Source organism: Mustela putorius, unplaced genomic scaffold (assembly GCF_011764305.1).
Source record: "Mustela putorius furo isolate JIRA1106 unplaced genomic scaffold, ASM1176430v1.1 tig00000487_pilon_pilon_pilon, whole genome shotgun sequence".
Lineage (NCBI taxonomy): Eukaryota > Metazoa > Chordata > Mammalia > Carnivora > Mustelidae > Mustela > Mustela putorius.
Genome location: NW_025421399.1, coordinates 5,254,232 through 5,272,119, shown reverse-complemented (window position 1 = coordinate 5,272,119; position 17,888 = coordinate 5,254,232). Strand labels below are relative to the sequence as shown.

The 17,888-nt window shown below is 46.1% G+C and overlaps 1 protein-coding gene and 1 non-coding gene across 5 annotated transcripts; one reads left to right on the top strand and one right to left on the bottom strand.

Moving 5' to 3' along the window:
* Positions 1-1,161: 1,161 nt before the first annotated feature.
* On the top strand, positions 1,162-1,273 carry LOC123392319. The gene has a single exon (XR_006607040.1). It is a non-coding gene; the product is annotated as a small nucleolar RNA SNORA67 (small nucleolar RNA).
* Positions 1,274-2,947: 1,674 nt separating this feature from the next.
* On the bottom strand, positions 2,948-16,113 carry METTL2A (methyltransferase 2A, methylcytidine). Of its 4 annotated transcripts, XR_006606991.1 has the most exons (10): positions 15,964-16,113; positions 15,665-15,756; positions 13,668-14,026; positions 11,232-11,281; positions 10,662-10,722; positions 8,014-8,153; positions 6,111-6,217; positions 5,666-5,773; positions 4,672-4,737; positions 3,846-3,875 (listed from the first exon to the last, which is right to left on the bottom strand). XR_006606991.1 is itself a non-coding variant. In XM_045080865.1 (9 exons), exons 1-9 carry the CDS (start codon positions 16,071-16,073, stop codon positions 3,673-3,675), a joined length of 1,188 nt encoding a protein of 395 aa, XP_044936800.1. In that variant the 5' UTR covers positions 16,074-16,113; the 3' UTR covers positions 2,948-3,672. The 4 variants fall into 4 exon arrangements, 3 of the variants coding, with proteins under 3 accessions (XP_044936800.1, XP_044936802.1, XP_044936801.1); XM_045080865.1 differs by lacking the exon at positions 5,666-5,773 and having other exon boundaries at positions 2,948-3,875; XM_045080867.1 differs by lacking the exons at positions 5,666-5,773; positions 11,232-11,281 and having other exon boundaries at positions 2,948-3,875; positions 10,662-10,678; positions 13,850-14,026.
* Positions 16,114-17,888: the final 1,775 nt, after the last annotated feature.

Here is a 17,888-nt window from a genome sequence, read left to right as displayed (position 1 = left end):
CACGTGCCCCGCCATACTCTCATCTTCCCCTGACCATAGTTAATTTTCCTCTTACCATTACTAGTGATTCCGAGGCTAAAAAGGTATGCTGAGTCCCTTACAGAGTTTGAGGTAGCTTGACAGATTAAAAAGTCAGAGAGGAAGGGAAGAGAGCTTAGCAGATGACAGAGAAGAAAAGAGAGCAACAGGCAGGAAGAGGCTCATTTTTTTATACTTTAAGCCCGAAGCCCAAACCCAGTGGCCCGAAGATGGAGTAAAACCTCTTCCTGTTACTTTGAAGTGCCTCAGAGATGCCAAAGGAAGGTTTTAGTGGATCATTTAATAGATCTGTTCTTCCTTCCAAAAGATAAATGAAATACCATCCCGGTCACTCTGTCTTCCGTAGTTTTGAGTACATTCAGTGTGATGGAAGAGATGGGATGCTCCCTCCCTCCCCCCTATAAAAGTCACGAATGAAGCTAAACAAGGTGTGTGTTAGTGCAAGGGTAGAAGGATGGTGTGTTTGGGGGCGGGGGCGTTGGACCCGGGGCAGATGAGGAGAGTGTCTCCGAGAGGCAGGGAGCTCTGGCTATAGTGACTTGGAGTGGGGTGTCAGAACCCGAGAGCTGACGCGGCCTCCATGTGTGAGTGGTGGCAAAGGGAGAACGTGACATATGCGGGCACTGGTCCAACGTATTGAGGGTCCTGGGAGTTCGGGATTGTTGGATAAAGAAATTTCAAGTACAGAAAAGAATAACAGCTAGAAGAAAGCTTGTGGTGTTGGATCTGCACCGAAGGCACTGATCTGAACGGATAGATGTTTAAGTACAGAAATACAGACGCAAGTATGCGTGTGTGCACATACATGCAAATATCCCCGAGCTCCGTCCACTGAGGGGCGTTGGGAACAGGAACACCCCAAAAGCAATGAGCACTCTTAGCTTGGTTTCTAAATACCTTTCTGCACTAAAAGAAACCAGAACTTCTTGGGCGAAATGGCAGATTGAGACCGGGGCAGAGAAATGGGAAGATGAGCCTGGAACAATTTGTGCTCAAAGAACAATGGGGAGTCACAAGGTCACAGAAGCTTTGAAGGGGTCCCCACTGGCCCAATCTGAGGTAACATGAGCACCAAAATAATGATAGTATGTATAATGATCATTAAATAAAACAGAAATCTGAGTCCAAGAGTAAAGAAAGCTTTCCTAGTAGCAACTTGGAATAAAATCTGTGCTTGAGGTTGAGGGAGAGGGGATGGCTCTTTTCCTTTGCCTTCCTTTGGCTGCCTACACACACTTCAGTCCCTTCTGGATAGACTGTGTCCCCTTCTCATTCTCCTGCTGACGTGTCCTCTCCCCTGGGCTAGGCCAGAGGCATGGATGTGCAGCAGGTTTCTTTAGTCACCAACTAGGACATTCCTACCAATAGGGAAAGCTATTACCCACAGAATCAGTCCTGGTAGACTATTTGCACATAAGGGTGTGGCTATCATCATGGTGACAGAAGCCAGGAGGATTCTTCGAGACAGCGAGACCTTCTACAACACCTCCATTGAGGAGATGCCCCTCAATATTGCTGACCTCATCTTAGGGGCTGTCCTGCTCTGCTACCCAGGGTTCAGTCTGGGGGACTGAAGAGGGACAGGAGTGGGGAGGAAAGGGAGCCAAGGGATGGACATCTTGTCATTTTTTTTTCTTTGAATAAATGTGAATAAATGTGGTTTTTAAATTTTATTTTATTTATTTGTTTGACAGAAAGAGAGATCACAAGTAGACAGAGAGGCAGGCAGAGAAAGAGAGGGAAGCAGGCTCCCTGCCAAGCAGAGAGCCCAATGCGGGACTCGATCCCAGGACCCTGAGATCATGACCTGAGCTGAAGGCAGCGGCTTAACCCACTGAGCCACCCAGGCGCCCCAATGTGGTTTTTTGATGCAGGAAAAAAAAAAAAAAAAAAAAAAAAAAAAAAAAAAAAAGAAAAGAAAAAAAGAGAAAGCTTTCCTTCTAGAATGCCAACCAATAAATATACAAAGAATGACAGGATTAGGAGACACTCAAGGCTACCACTATAGTGGTAATTCAGCCAAGAAATTGCAACACAGACTAGGGGGCAAAGTTTGATGAGGAATGGGTTATCTACCCTATTTCAAAGCACACATGAAGCTTCTTCATAACTTTTCAGAGAAACCTAGTAGATACCACCTCCATTAAGTGATCAAGGTTACCACCACCAGCAGAGTAATTCAAAATTATATTACCTCAATAGGATGTAGCAGGAGGAGCACAGCACCACCGATATTCCTGCCAGAAATGTGTAACTGGAACCCAAACCCTGAGAAAGCATCAACAAATCCAAACTGAGGGACAGTCTGCAAAACAGACTGTAATCTTCAAATGTCAAGGTCATTGAAACAAATGTGGATTGTTCCAGACTATAGGAGACGGAGACAGGACAACTAAGTGCAACATTTTTCTGGTGATACAAGGTATTATTGGGCTCATTGGGAAAATCTGTGGATGGTAGTGTTTTCAGGTTTATTTTTGCTTCTGATGGATTTATTTGGTGATATAGAACATCTTCAGTTATGGGAATTACACATTAAAATATACAGGAGTGTTGGGACATCGCCTTGCAACCCACTTAATCTTAAAAGATTCAGAAGAAAATGGCCTATTCTTGTAATATTCTTGGTAACTGGTTACTTTTAAATTCGAAATTATCAGGGGCGTCTAGGTGGCTCAGTTAAGCATCCAACTCTTGATTTTGGCTCAGGTCATGATCTCATGGTTGTGAGATCGAGCCCCACCTCAGGCTCTGAGCTCAGTGGGGAGCTGGCTTGAGATTCTGCCCCCCTCCCCAACTCTCCCACCTCTACTCTCTTTCTCTCTCAATCCTTAAAGTTCTCTCAATGCCTTTTGTGTCAAACATTTAGGAGCACAATTTAAAAAAAAAAAAAGAGAGACAATTTTGCTAAAAGTCAAGATTCTTTTAATTTCTTATAAAGACGTTATAAAGGAAACAGTGCTTAAAATTCCACAGAACTAAGGTTAAGTGGAAACCATGACCAAATAAATACACAAGGACTCATTTTGACGCTCTTTAAAGCAGTGTTTTTATCCAAAGAAAGATGGTTCTTCTTGATGTGCTTCTCACTGAATGAAACTTTTATTGACCTTTTGTATGTATCAACTGGCTAGCCTATGTATCTGAACTCTAAAATAATTTAATGGGACTCATAGTCAAGTGACGTGTTATTGATGATACATAATAATGTCTTGATTTATTATATTCATATATAAAAAATTCTTGATTCCTTTAAGTTCATCATTTCCATGACCATTTTAGTTATGATAAATTACAAAATGGCAAGGAAGATTCTGAGGGAGCCTCTGGGTGGCTCAGTGTCAAGCATCCGACTCTTGATCTCAACTGAGGTCTTAATGTTAGGGTCGTGAGTTCAAGCCCGGTGATGGGCTCCATGCCAAGCACGGAGCCTACTTAAAAAAATAGAAAAAGAAAAAAGAAAAAGAAAAAAACCCCCTACAAAACCTTGAGGAAAGTATAGAGTAAAGGGCTTCACAAATAAGGGCAATTATTAGAATAAAAAAAAAAAAAGATTTGTTCGAGGTTCAAGGTTCAAGTCTGAATCCTTGAACTTTATAAGATCAACAAGACACCGTTTGTGAATGTTCTTTCTTAAAAAACCGCCGATGAACTCAGTATCCTGTCAGGAACGGGTGGCTCTGGGCCAGCACCAGACACAAGAGGCTTGCGGTATTTGCACTGAATCCAAACCCGGTACATTGTCAGCTGCTTCCCTCGGTTCACTTGCAATCGGCGATCCACCAGGTTCTGAACCTTTTCCAGTCCAGCGGTAGTGAAAAGCGTGTCCAGCTCCTCTGGTTTGGAAAAGAGATGTTTATGTACTTCCCGCTGAAGAAAAAACATTGTCTACCACTTCCTATGTTTAATGGAGCTCTGTGAGACCATTTTTATTTATATTTTTCAAGTGGCTTGAGCTGAGCTGTTTATTTATAAGTGCAGTAGCAGCTTGGTAACAGCAAGGAGCTCGCATTTAAATGGGGGAACCCAAACCATCTGGGAAGGGCAGCTTGATATCCAGAGGGAGAGCTGAAAAGTCAGCTCAGGGGAGGAATGTTCCAGAAGGGCTTTATGGACACCTTAAGATGACATACAAAAATCTACACAAATGTAATAACAAAGCCACTTTTTAAGGGGAGAGGTTCTGCCACTTTGACCCAGGGCTCCACAAGCAACACAATAAAGGGTCCCAGAATGGCAGTGGGCATGGGAGGCAGGGCTGGCCGCCAAGGAGAGCCATTCTGGGCTACAGCTGGAGCCGGGGAGCACAGGCCTGGCTCCGGGCACCTATAGGACGACTCAGTCTGCAGGGTGACACCAGTTGCACTGAAGTCTCGCAAAAAGGGACAGCTTTCCTGTTTGGGGCAGAGTGACAGGGAGGAAGAGGAGACAGCAGAAGGGCCCTGCGGAGGGCGGAAGGCTCCTGGAAGCAGGGAGCGGGTCCCGGGCGGCTGAGTGCAGGGGGCTGAATGGCAAGAAAAGGCTGCCAAAGGCGGGAGGGGCCCCCCAGTCTTCCCTCTGAGGGGGAACGGAGCAATGTCCAAGCTGGTGTCTGGGGGACACTGGCGCATGTAAAGAGGAGCGTTTTTGTACCTTGTGTGAAGAAGTAAACTCTGGTGCCGTCCCCTCTCACATAGAAACTTTCGGACAGACACTGACCTGCGAAGTGAGGTGATAAAAATCAGAAACTTTCCAGGGCTTCTTTGATGCTCACGGCCAATCCCATGTGTAGCACTGACACCGATTTCTTGGGCAGAGAACTTTCCTAGTGACGCTGGGCACCTGCGGGCTCGTGCTGTGGACACGGGCAGCCCCAGGAGGCGCTCAAACCCCAGTGCTCCGTCCCGCGGGCCTCAGCCTTCTCGTCTAGAGCCGGTTCATGCCGCAAATGTTTTGCCCCCTCCCGCATTCAAAAAATACCATAGACTCTTTGTGAAACAAAATAAAAATCAGTCGATCGATCAAAGCCACAGACTGTAGCTAGACCGACAGGGAGGAAACCTGAGCCACCACGACCGTTCCCCACGTCTCTCCACACGGCCACACACTCCCAGGTCCGGTTCACGTGCCCTCCCCTCAGCCAGCACGGCCTCTGACCTAACGTCAGCTTACCAGCCTGCTAGGTAATCCTACGCCTCTGGGACGTCACTATAATCTCACTTGCTTTGCTCATTCCTCCCCAGCCACTCTTGTACGTGCGAGCCAGTTGGAGACAGTTACCCCGCACTCTGCTTTTCTCGTCTGGGAAGGCAGGATGGAGACCCCCTCCCCCCAGGACCACTGGTGTGGGGTCTGCCTCACGCGGCAGGCACGATGCCCCCCTTCCGCAGAGGCATTCACTTTGTTTCGAAGACTTTGCCTAAACCCACATTACGAGCTAGTTCTTGAGTAATTCCCTAAAGGACTGTTAGACTGAGTAGATAACACCAGTGTGCTTAAAAAAACAAAACGGAACAGAACAAACACAAAACCCAAACACCATTTAACAACTTGTTATTTCTACCAGTAATAGAAAAGTACATCTCCTTCTGTGAAATGGCCAGCAGTAGGTTTAAGAAGTGGTTATCTCACTCTTAAGTTTTGTTACCTTTGTTTCTGGCCACTTGAATCTGCCCTTCGGTGAATCAACTCTAAAATTTTCCTTCCTGTTGTTTTGGGTGGGAGGCCGATCTCCTCATCAATTTGCCAAGAGGCCCTTGAAGAGCAGAGATAATAACTAAGTCTTCATCTGTTCTAGACACGGAAATGTTTTGTCTTTCAATTTATGAATGGCATCTTGGGGCACGCCACGTTTAAAAATTACTTATGTAATCAAATCTTTTCCCCAAGGTGGCTATTCTGAAAGTAGCTGTCTTGGTTAAGGGATCCCCCCAATATGTAGAGGGCACCAGTCTTCAAAAACATACCACTCTCATCATGTATTAGGTGGTTTTATATAAGGAGCTCTAATTCTAGAGTTTCTATGTGATTTCACTGACTTACAGGTCTAGTCTGATGGCAAAACTGCTGCTTTGGTTATAGCAGTAAAATACCTTTCTTAAACCGAAGCTGCGCCATGTCGTAGCGGCCGTAGTCTCGCAGAAGCATCATCCCTCCGGGCTTCAGCAGCCTGCTCAGCCTGCCGATAGCCTTCTGCATCCTGCGGGCCAACAGAGAATGAAGACCAGGTCTCCTCAAGAACAACATTCCTCTTCCTTGCAGCGTGCGTGGAACAGCCAGCGGACTTCCTAACCCTGACACACACAAGCCCCGACATTTCCGCTCCTCGCTTCGGCGACATGGGAGCACACACTCTGCTTCTCAGGTGCCTTCTGCTGTCCGCTCACGGACATGGCTTTGACCCACTCCCTTCCACATGCAGAGGCCTGAGAATAACCTGCTTCTGCTGGAGGGCTCCAACTTCCATACTCTGCGGCTGGTTCCCTTCCTTTTCCTCCTGGGATGGCCTCATGGGGAAGCTACCCCTGCTCTGTGCTTCCGGGGCTCTCAGGGCCCAGCCCTAAGAATCTGCGGTGAGGATTGCTGGCTGGTGAGTTGACTCACCTGTCTGCCCCCAGGGCCTGAGCGCTCCGAAGGCACAGACTGCACCTTTCCATTTGTTAAATGAAGACGAAACCTCAAGCACTCACAATTTACACGGTGAGTCAGTAGGCGAACGGGTGCCACGGGCAGAGTGCTCTACCTTCTGACTACACGATTCACACACGCAGGCCCAGTGCTGGTTTCGGCTGTACTAACGTCCAAGTATCAATGCTACAAAGCCCACTTAAATATCGAATCAAGAGTTTTAACTTTAATGTTTTGCTTCAGTCCATGTCAGCTTTTAAGTCTGTAGCATTTAAACTTCTACTGATATTTTAGCTATCAAACTCTAATGTCAACTTGAACTCACAACCCTGAGATCAAAAGTTGTGTGGTCTACCGACTGCGTCAGCCAGGTGCCCCGAGACCTCTACAGTTACGAGCATTTAGAACCACACCTGGCCTTTTGGGCTGTCCTGCACCTGCCTATTTGCACGCTCACAATATCCCTGTTAGGTCAGATGACTCAGTGCTCGCCTCAAGGAAATGTGGGACAGAGACAACTGCTCATTCCTCTGGGTCTCTGGCTGACGCTGCTTCCTGAGGACAGTATCTCATCAGGACAGCTGGCTCCCCCATGTCCAGGAAGCTCTAACAGTTATCCTGCAGGGTTTAGGAACTGACTTTCGTTTCACCTGAACTTGATCTTATGGAATTCCCCTATACTGTGGTTTTCCAAAGAGCTTAAACATAAAGGGACCCCTGAGTAAGGCTTCACTATAAATTGTGTTAATAAGCCTGCTTTACTGAAAGCATCTGAAAAGCCCAACAAGGGGAAGCCGGCTGGTTTAGTCCGTAGAGTGTGTGGCTCTTGATCGTAGAGTTGTGGATTTGAGTCCCACGCTGGGTTTAGAGATTACTTAAAAATAACATGTTATAGGCTTATTTATTTTTTTTTGAAGATTTTAGTTATTTATTTGAGAGAGAGAGAGAATGAGCGAGACATCACAGGAGGGGGTGGGATGGGGAGAGGCAGAGGGAGCAGCAGACTCCGCACTGAGCAGGGAGCCCACTGCGAGACTTGCTCCCAGGACCCTGAGATCATGACCCGAGCCTAGGGCAGACGCTTAGCCACCTGAGCCACCCAGGTGCCCTTTAAAAATAACATCCTAAAGAAAAATAAAAAGGCCGACAAGGGGATGGTATCTAATAGCTGTGGCACACCGCCAGCAGGCAGAGGTTTACAGGCATACAGGTTCAGGAAAAGGGGTGAGGCACTTGCATCGCTCTGACAGAGTGGCCTTTCCAGGCCCATCAGATCACCCTGCTTACTCGGGGTCCAACCCTGGTATCAAGGTCCCTGACACGAGCTTCGTTTTCGTTACACTACTGGTTAAGGGACCCAAAACTTACTTGTCTGGAACGACCGCCGAGAGAACAAATATGAGGATGATGACATCGAGGCTACCCCCGGGCACCGGGTAAGTCGCGTCTTCATCACACAGATCGTGAACAAATGCAAAGCACCGACGAGGATCATATGCTGAATTTGTCTGCACGGAAGACCACAGGTTAGAAAATGTTCACACACACACCATACACACACACGCACACACACACACACACACACACACACACACGAAAATGTTCCCCCAGCCCGGAGGAAAGCTTATCTTGCTTTAAGTGTAACTGCGGCTGCCGAGGGTTATCGCCCTAATCATGAAGGCGTGCATTCTGACTCAAAGGCTAAGAACGCCCAACAATTCCAGGGAGGAGCCTGTGGAATCCAAGTGGCATTTTCATTTTATTTATTTAATTTATTTATTTTTAAGATTTTAAAAATTTATTTATTTGACACAGATCACAAGTAGGCAGAGAGGCAGGCAGAGAGAGAGGGTGAAGCAGGCTTCCTGCTGAGCAGAGAGCCCGATGTGGGGCTCGATCCCAAGACACTGGGATCAAGACCTGAGCTGAAGGCAGAGGCTTTAACCCACTGGGCCACCCAGGCGCCCCATTCATTTTATTTATTTTTTTTTAAACTTAAAAAAAAAAAAAGATTTTATTGAGGGAGAGAGCAGAGCGAGTGAGAGAGCATGGGGTGAGGCAGAGGGAGAAGCAGACTCCCAACTGGACTTTTTTTTTTTTTTAAAAGATTTTATTCATTTATTTGGGAGAGAGTGCACGTGAGAGAGAGCATGAGCCGGGGAGAGGGGCAGAGGGAGAAGGAAACCAGACTCCCTGCTGAGCAGGGAACCTGATGTGGTGGCTCAGTCCCAGGACCCTGGGATCATGACCTGAGCTGAAGGCAGATCCTTAACCCACTGAGCCACCCAGGTGCCCCCCACCCCCCAAAACTGGTACTTTAAAATGGAATGTTTTAGTGGCACCTGGCTGGTTCAGTTGATAGAACATGTGACTCTTGATCTCAGGGTCGTGAGTTCAAGGCCCATGTTGAGGGTATAGCTTACTCAATTTTAAAAACTAAATGAATGAATGAATGAATGAATGAGGGGAGGCACCTGGGTTACTCGGTTAGTTAAGCATCTGACTCTTGATCTCAACTCAGGTCATGATCTCAGGGTTGTGAGATGGAGCCCTGTGTTGGGGTCCACATGAGGATTCTCTATCTCTCTTCTGCCTCCCCCACACCCACTCTCACACACCTGCAGTCTCTTTAAAAAAAAAAAAGAAAGAATGTTCTTGATTATTCTGCTTTTATTCTTTTCTTTCCTTTTTTTTTTTTTTTTTTAAAGATTTTATTTATTTGCCAGGGAGAGACCTAGTGAGAGAGCGAACACAAGCAGGGGGAGCAGGAGAGGGAGAAGCAGACTTCCCGCTGAGCAGGGAGCCTGATGCGGGGCTTGATCCCAGAACCCTGGGATCATGACCTGAACCGAAGGCAGATGCTTAACGACTGAGCCACCCAGGTGCCCCTATTTTACTTTTATTCTTTATTCTTGCTCTGATGCACAAAAATTAGATTTGAGGATTGCAAAGTGCTCAGGGAGGTAAATGGCCACAAGGAAAAAGAAAAATCTCATCAGGAGAGAAACACACCGACACTTTAAAAACATTTAAAAGCATAATTTAAAACAACTCCCAACCCAACTATAGCATATTACACAGATCACAGAATTCTCCAGGAAAACCTATTGGATATGGAAAATTTAACTTTATATTTTGTCCTAAAATTAACAAAGATAAAAATAAATAAAATTAACTAAAGAGAAGTCTCAATATTCAACTGGTCTAGATCCATAAAAGTAACTCACTCCAGAAAGACCTGGAGTTACCAACTCTGGAGCTCCTGTGCTAGGAACAGTAGACATGATTGTAACGACTTATTTTAGGGTAATTTCTCTTTCCGTATCTCTCTTCTCCAAAAATGTGACTTCGCTTCTCACTGGCCACAGCTAATTCAAACAGGGCAAGTAGATTACCAGCTTGGCCAGGTCAACCAGACTCTTTCTGGGGACTTTGGAATCAGGACGAGCCGTTCTGGTGAGGTTCTGAGAATGCCTGAATGGGGTAGATGTGTAAGGGGCAGGTATGTCGGGATCCTGTGAAAACCCCATTACGGAAAGCTGGTCTGTAAAGAGAACAAAGGACAAGTGGGCTGTGGGCTGTGGGCTGTGGCAGATACAAAACCATGCGCTTGAGGGAGTTACTGTGACAGGAAGAGGAGGGAATGGTAACATGTCACCAGCTAGTCAACCTGCCTTGGTATCTGCCACCTCTTCAGGGCTGAGTGACAGCCCTGGCTACATTTTATGCCCTTGGCTTCTATGACCTTCTCTTTCATTGATTGAGTTGGTCTAGGTGTTTCTGTGACTTGTAACTCAAAGAACCCTGACTAGAAACAATCTTCTCATTTTAATACTTAAAACCTACGTCTACAGAGGTCAGGACACCTGCCTGACGCTCCACAGCGGCCAGTGACACCTTCCAGGTTCACGCTTGGTTCTTTCCTCTACTCCCAGCTGTTGCTAGAGACCTTGATTTTTAAGAGACCCTTTCCTCTTTAATCAGAGACAGTTACAGATAGGAACTATTGCACTTACCCGCACCAGTTCTATGGCTGTGGAAGAAAAATCACAACAGTAAACAAAGAGTCCCGGATCACTGAAATGGGCAGAAAAAACAGAACAGTTAAGACGAGAAACTGAATTATTTCTGTTTTCTCTCCTGTGTAGCAAAGTTAAAATATCAAAGGCATCAGATATTAGCAGTCAAACAGGGTTTATTTATTTATTTATTTTTTTTTTAAGATTTTATTTATTTATTTGACAGAGAGAGATCACAAGTAGGCAGAGAGGCAGAGAGAGAGAGAGGAGGAAGCAGGCTCCCTGCTGAGCAGAGAGCCCAATGCGGGACTCGATCCCAGGACCCTGAGATCATGACCTGAGCCGAAGGCAGCGGCCTAACCCACTGAGCCACCCAGGCGCCCCAGTCAAACAGGGTTTAAAGCTCACCAATTTTCCTGATGACAAAGATAACTTAGAAATTGACACCTCCTGTCACCCATGGTTCCCAGTAACCACTATTACCAGTCTGTTGCAGTAAGTTTTGAGCAACAACACACCCCTTTCTCCTCTGTGCTGTCCTATAGTTAAACTTTACAACACACTTACTTGTTGGTTTGTAAAATCGGAAAGACTGTGTTTCCCACACCACAACCAACCTGCAGACAGAAATGAACTTTTAGTTACAGGACTTTCCAAAGAATTAATTCCCTAGCGCTAGATAAATAATCAACCATAGATAATCTTGCCTAATTGTATTAGTAGGAAAGGTACAGTGATCACAGTTGAACAGTACCCATGACAATCCCTGACCTTGACCTCAGGAAGTTTAAAAAGAGGTAGCCATAAAAGATAATTGCAAAGGCTCTTGATAGCTGAAGGGAGCTGATGTGGAAAAAAGGGCATGGATTGCTTTTACTTTTTGAGTTTTAGCAAATGGTCCTATAGATGAAATATATATATATATATATATTTATTTATTTTTTAATTTAATTTTTTTTTTAAGATTTTATTTATTCATTTGACAGAGAGAAATCACAAGTAGACGGAGAGGCAGGCAGAGAGAGAGAGAGGGAAGCAGGCTCCCCGCCGAGCAGAGAGTCCGATGCGGGACTCGATCCCAGGACCCTGAGATCATGACCTGAGCCGAAGGCAGCGGCTTAACCCACTGAGCCACCCAGGCGCCCTATATTTTTTTATTGATACAGTATTTATTTGTCTTGCCTGTCAAATCCTGAGCCAACCACTTGCCCAACGCTGCCTGAGAGGTATAGGAAAAGGAACATACAGGGCAGAAGAGACACAGAAAGACTGATGGGAGGCGGAGACAGCTCCTCCCCATGTTGGGAGAGGAGAAAGGCCACCATCAGGCAAAGAGCCCCATGGCCTCTGAGACGGCAACACCCAGAATGGCATGGGAGAGGGGGCACGACCAGTGATGAGGTTCCCAAACAGTCCCAATTCCAGCCCTAGAGCCAGTCCCCCTGCCGTGGCAGCCCCAGCCCCAATGAACTTGGCTACTGTGTTGATGTCTGTTGAAATCGCATTGGTTTGGAAGCTGCAGCTAGTAGAGAGGTCAGGGGACGTGGGGCTGCCGAGCTGCTAGGCTCTCATCTGTGTCTCCGGGGCTTTCAGCACCGCTGCAGTGATTGGCTCAACAGCTGAGAGGCGCACCTGACCAAGGAGGGCGTGGAGACGAACTCTGCACAGGTGTACATTTTCCGGGGATGAGGGGCTATGGCAGGAGAGCCGCTCCCGGTGCGGAGAAGACAGAGAAGGCAGATAAAAGATTTTCTTACCAAACGGCACGGTGTCATTATTGGAAACATGCTTCTCAGACTTAGCAGAAAAATTCATGAAAAGGAGATCATGGGTCACAGTGTCCTAAACATGGTGCTGGGTGTCCTAATAACAGTGACCATTTGGGATTGGGTACCTGACCCTTGGTTTCAGCTCAGGTCATGATCTTGGGGTCATGGGATCGAGCCCTGCATCAGGCTCTGTGTTCAGTGTGGAGTCCACTAGAAATTATCTCCCTTTCCCTATCCCTCTGCTTCTCCCGTGTTCACGCATGACCTCTTTCTAAAATAAATGAATGAAATCTTTAAAAACAAAGACAAAAAAACCCCCAAATCCAAAAAAGACAGCGTCCATTTACTAAGGCCTTACTACATGCCAGGCACTATTGTTAGCCATTTTACATCAATATCTTAATATATGTAATTCTCATAACCGCTGTGAGGCAGACAGAGAGGAAGACCCCTTCTGCTTGGGGAGGAGAAGGGATTAGGAACAGGGCCAGGGCTAGAGTACTCAACCCCAAGGCTAATCAGCCTCCAGTGGAGTGCAGAGTCACCACTTACAAATCTGCATTACAGTTGCTACCCAGACACGTTTCCAGGTCTAGCCTGGCCTCAGCACCAACATGCACACTAAGAAGACAAGAATTGAATAAAAAATTAATAAAAAAAAAAAAAAAAAAAAAGAAGACAAGAATTGTCCACTGCCTGAGAAGCAGGCACCATCCCAACCGACCCCATCCCCCGCAGGACTCCTCCAGTGGCCGGTAGAGCAATATACAACGTTCGGATGAAGAGGACGTTCCCAGACAGCACCACAGGTGACCTACCTTTGTCTGCCACAACACCCAGCTATCTGGACTGAATTCAGGGCATATCATTAGTTCCAAAGTGGAGGTGTTTCTAGGCCAACCTAATGGTCAGTGCTAGTCAGCGTCTTCAGGAAGAATCACTTTTGGGATCTGCCTCTCCAGGCCGAGCACATGTACAAGAGAGCAGCCTCACTAACCCCACTATCAGGACAACAGAGAGGGGTTACCTCAAGTATTCTTTTTTGTTTTTTTAAAGGTTTATTTATTTATTTGAGAGAGAGAGAGAGAGATCGCAAGCAGATGGGGGGGGAGGGGAAGGAGCAGGCTCCCTGTTGAGCAATGAGCCTGATGCAGGGCTTGATCCCAGGACCCTGAGATCATGATGTGAGCCCAAGGCAGAGGCTTAACCCACTGAGCCACCCAGGCGCCCCTACCTCAAGTATTCTGTAGGTGGCTGAGGACCCAGGGAACTCATCGGCACGGATTTCCAGGTGACTGAGTTTCCGAGTCACATCTTCTTCCAAAGGAGGCATCTGTGTTTTATGTCCAAGACTATCTGAAGAACACGTGTGCTGTTCTTCTGTTTTTAAACCAGGTCCCTCCTCTTTCCTCCTACCTTCAGGTACTTCACTCCTCTTGTTCTCTGAGAGCCAATCATTCAAGTCATTGTGGTTTGGGTTAGGTGCCAACTCTGGGAATTCAGTGAAAAGCCAATGTCTATCCTTGAAAAACCCATTTTCGTGGATTTTGTAGAACTCGTTCCAGTATTTGTGGGCATTGACTTCATAATCAACTGTAAATATTAAAGAAAGAATTTAAAAACCCATCTCTTGGTATTTTATGTACCCTTAATGTCAAATGTCATTCTGCTTCACTGAGTGTCATTTTATATTAAAAGCATCATCAAGTGGCACCATAATCTCAGAGCTGGAAACCTTGTAGTCCTAATCACCTACCCTATCTGAATTCCCTCTGCGTCTTGTCCTTGTAGGGAGGAACTTCTACCAGGAAACTTTCTACCAATTCTTCACCCACATCTCTGGGTGACTCTTAGCTATTTGAAAATTCTAGCATTAAGGAAAAAAAAAATCTGGTCAGAAAGTCCTACTATTTCTTATGGCTACACAGAACAATTCTTTTGTATTTAAGGGCAGTTATTTTCCCCCTCTAAATCCTCTCTTTTACAGGCGAAATGTTCCAGGTTCTTCAGTCATTCCCCATGTGAACTCAAGCATTAATGACACATACAGCTCTTCTTTACATACACTCCTGTCTGCGGTTTTTATTGAATGTGGAGCTAAGAAATGAATTCAATACTACTAAAAGATCCTAAAAACGGGAACAAGGTTAAAAGGAAAGGAGAAATGCTGAGAAGAGGGAAAAATATCTTCAGATGATTATAGAGTTCTGATGAGAGAGGACAGGTGAGACTTAAGAAAGGTAGACTGTTTCCATTGTAGCTTCAGGTGATCAAGGCATTGGCAAGCCCTAGACTTCAGTTTTCTCTTTGCAATACAGGGCCTTGACAAGAGTAGTAGAAACGGAAGAAAACAAAAAAACAAAAAACCAAAAAAACCCCAAACCTAAGAAATCGGATTTTAGTTTCTCCACTCCTACTACTATCTAACTGCTTACCTCTGGGTAAGGCACTTAATGTCCTGTGGTCCAAGTTTCTTTAACTGTAAAAAGAGGATATTGGACTACATGATTTTCAAAATCCCTTTCAACTCTAACTTACTTTGATCTATCTAGTTTCTGTCAAACTATGTAAGGTGAATATTTTATAACTGGAATCTTCTAATCGTTATAGTGAACTGTGGGATACTACTCTCCCAAGTTCAATTCCTACTTGCAAATTGTCTTATAGGACATAGGCTCAGCCAGTTTTAGTATCTAGAGATATTTTGCAATGAAATCACCCACCTCTCCAGAGGGTCTTTTTGCTTTGGCCACACTTACCTACACTCCTCTTCACCCAGTTTTCCTTGGCAGAAGCCCTAAAACCTCACAGCCATCACACCACTCATTAGCTCCCTCCCCGAATAAACTGAGAACCTGATCGCTAGAATCTAGCTTCAATCACATTTCCCCAGCCAAAAAAGTGTAATCATATAGACGAAGCAGAGCCTCTAAGTTGGCCATGTGACCACACGGTTGCGCTCGGACAGTCTAGTCGACTAGCTAAAAATTAATCGGTAGAAAATCAAGATACAGTTACTCCTTCTCAAATAAAGCCAAAACCCAAACTCCCTCTTCGCCCTAACAAGATTTCAGGGTGAAACTCTTTTGCGTCCTCACCCATCCCCTCCCCTCCCGTTCTACCCCCGACTTCGGGGACAGTCTTGGCGGTCTAGGATCTCTAGCCTCTCGGGGAGAGCGCCTCGAACAGTACGCTGGCTGCTGTTACCACTGAGGGCCCACCTAAGCGCACCTTGCTTCTCCTGGCACACCCGCGGGGTACTGTTCTCCTGGACTTTCCTCTCCGCTGCGGCGGCCTGCTCTTCTGACCACTCCACATTGTCCCTGGGAAAATCAAACGGGCAGTTTAGGGGCCTCACGTTCCAGCTGCGGGCAGGATGAGTCTCTGGCCATGCAGCGCCTCTCCGGTGGAAGGACAGCGCCTCGAGCAGGGCAGCGGGACTCGTGGCCCGCGATCAGGGGATTTTCAGAGCACACGGGGATGCGGGACAGGGGGCGAGCCGCAGATCGGACGAGGGGCAGGGCGGTTACCAGGCATTATGGTGAAAAACGCGCGCCGGATCGCTCAGGAATCTGCTCCCAAACTGTTGCCGCTTCTCGCCGACAGCAGCCGAAGCGCACTCAGGGTGGGAGTCCGCCATGACACCGGAGCCGGATATGCCTGTCTTTCAGATACGCGAAAACTTCCTGCGGGGCCACGCCCCCTCCGGAAGTCGCGGGATCTGGGCGGGAAAAGAGCAAGGAGGGGCGGGGCAGCTCTGAACTCCCGGGTCTAGGTTGGAGCTGGAGCTCCGCCCGGTGGGGGCGGGCCCTGAGTTGGGAGGCGCTCTCCCGGGAAGGGGCGCTCGCCCACTGATTTTCTCTTAGCTGGCTTTCTGTCTTCCCCGCAAAGGGGCTGGAGGTAGTGCAGGCCTGTATGGAAGTGGGAGACAGGGATCCCTGGGTGGCTCAGTCGGCTAAGCGTCTGTCTTTGGCTCAGGTCATGATCCTAAGGGTCCTGGGGTTGAGTCCCACATGAGGCTCCCTGCTCAGTGGAGAGCCTGTTTCTCCCTCTGCCTGTTGCTACCCCCACCCCCCGTGGTTGTGCTGGTGCGCGGTCTCTAATAAATAAATAAATAAAATCTAAAAAAAAAAAAAAGGGGGTGGGGGAGGCATTGCACTTGAGCCTCCTGTCTATGCTGGGATCCTCTAGCAGGTTTCCCAGTTTCTCTCAAGTTTTAAGACGGGAAATTATCTTGAATCACTTTAACAATTAAGGGTGTCTCATTGTCAAGGGTGCCTTAGGTCCATTTAGACCGGATGGCGGAAGAATTTAAGGAAAATAGCAAGCTGGCTGAGGAAATAGGACAGTTTTCCAGCTGCTGTAGTCAGCTTTTCATACTGTGAAAGCTATGAAAAAGAATAAAAGAATACTATTTTTCTGGGGAAGGGGGGATATGGAATGAATTCTGAGGACATGAGGTTAATTTATATAATTATATAATTTTTAAACTATTTTCTAAAAGGCTATTTAAGAGAAAATGAGAGAGAAAGAGGGAGGAGCAGAGGAGAGACAGAGAGAGAGAGAGAGGCAGGCTCCCTGGGAGCCCAATGAGGGGCTGGATCCCAGAACTCTGAGATCATGATTCTTAACGGACTGAACCACACAGGGGCCCCTATAATTATATAATTTATAACCACCTACTTTTTGGAATTATCCATACCCAAGCTTGGTCACACAATCAGGACTGTAATATAATACAGTTTGTTATACTAATAATTTTCAGCCTTGCATTTGTTTCAATAATTACGATAAACTGATTCTGGAAACAATCTGTGAGGAAGTATCCTGTTGATATAAAGTTAGTTGAGAAGAGTTCCAGGGGAGTAAGGACTACCATTTGCAGTAAGTTAAGGAAAGGGTTAATTAGTTATTTAAGTGGTGCGGTACTAGACAGCCCACTGGTAACGAGTGATCATTTACTTAATTGCACATTCTTTCCATAGACAAAACTGAAGGGAGCTATGAGAGATTGTGTATCTTTCTCAGAAAAGAAATGGAAACAAGCCCTAAACCCACCTAATCTCAAAGAAAAATATGTGAGTGAATGGAAAAGATAAGATAGTAAAGAACTTGTACCTTATTTGAAAACATGTTTGCCATTCTCCTAGTCTTTTGAAACATTTTGAACAAAAACCTCCTTTCCAATAAACAAGTACAAGGATTTTTATCTTTTCTCAAGGCCAGTTGTTTGATAGAGTGGTTGGTTTTATTTATTCTTGGCATCTTGTTCTTTCACATGCTTTTTTTCTCCCTACACCAAAAACTGTTATTGTTCTTAGCAGTCCTACCACACATTTTCTTGCATGGGGCTCACTGTCTGTTTTCCCTTGAAGTCATTTATTATATTAATTTCAATAATTAGTCATTTAAATTGTCAACCAACTTGGGCCCTTTTGATGAAATGTGATAAAAG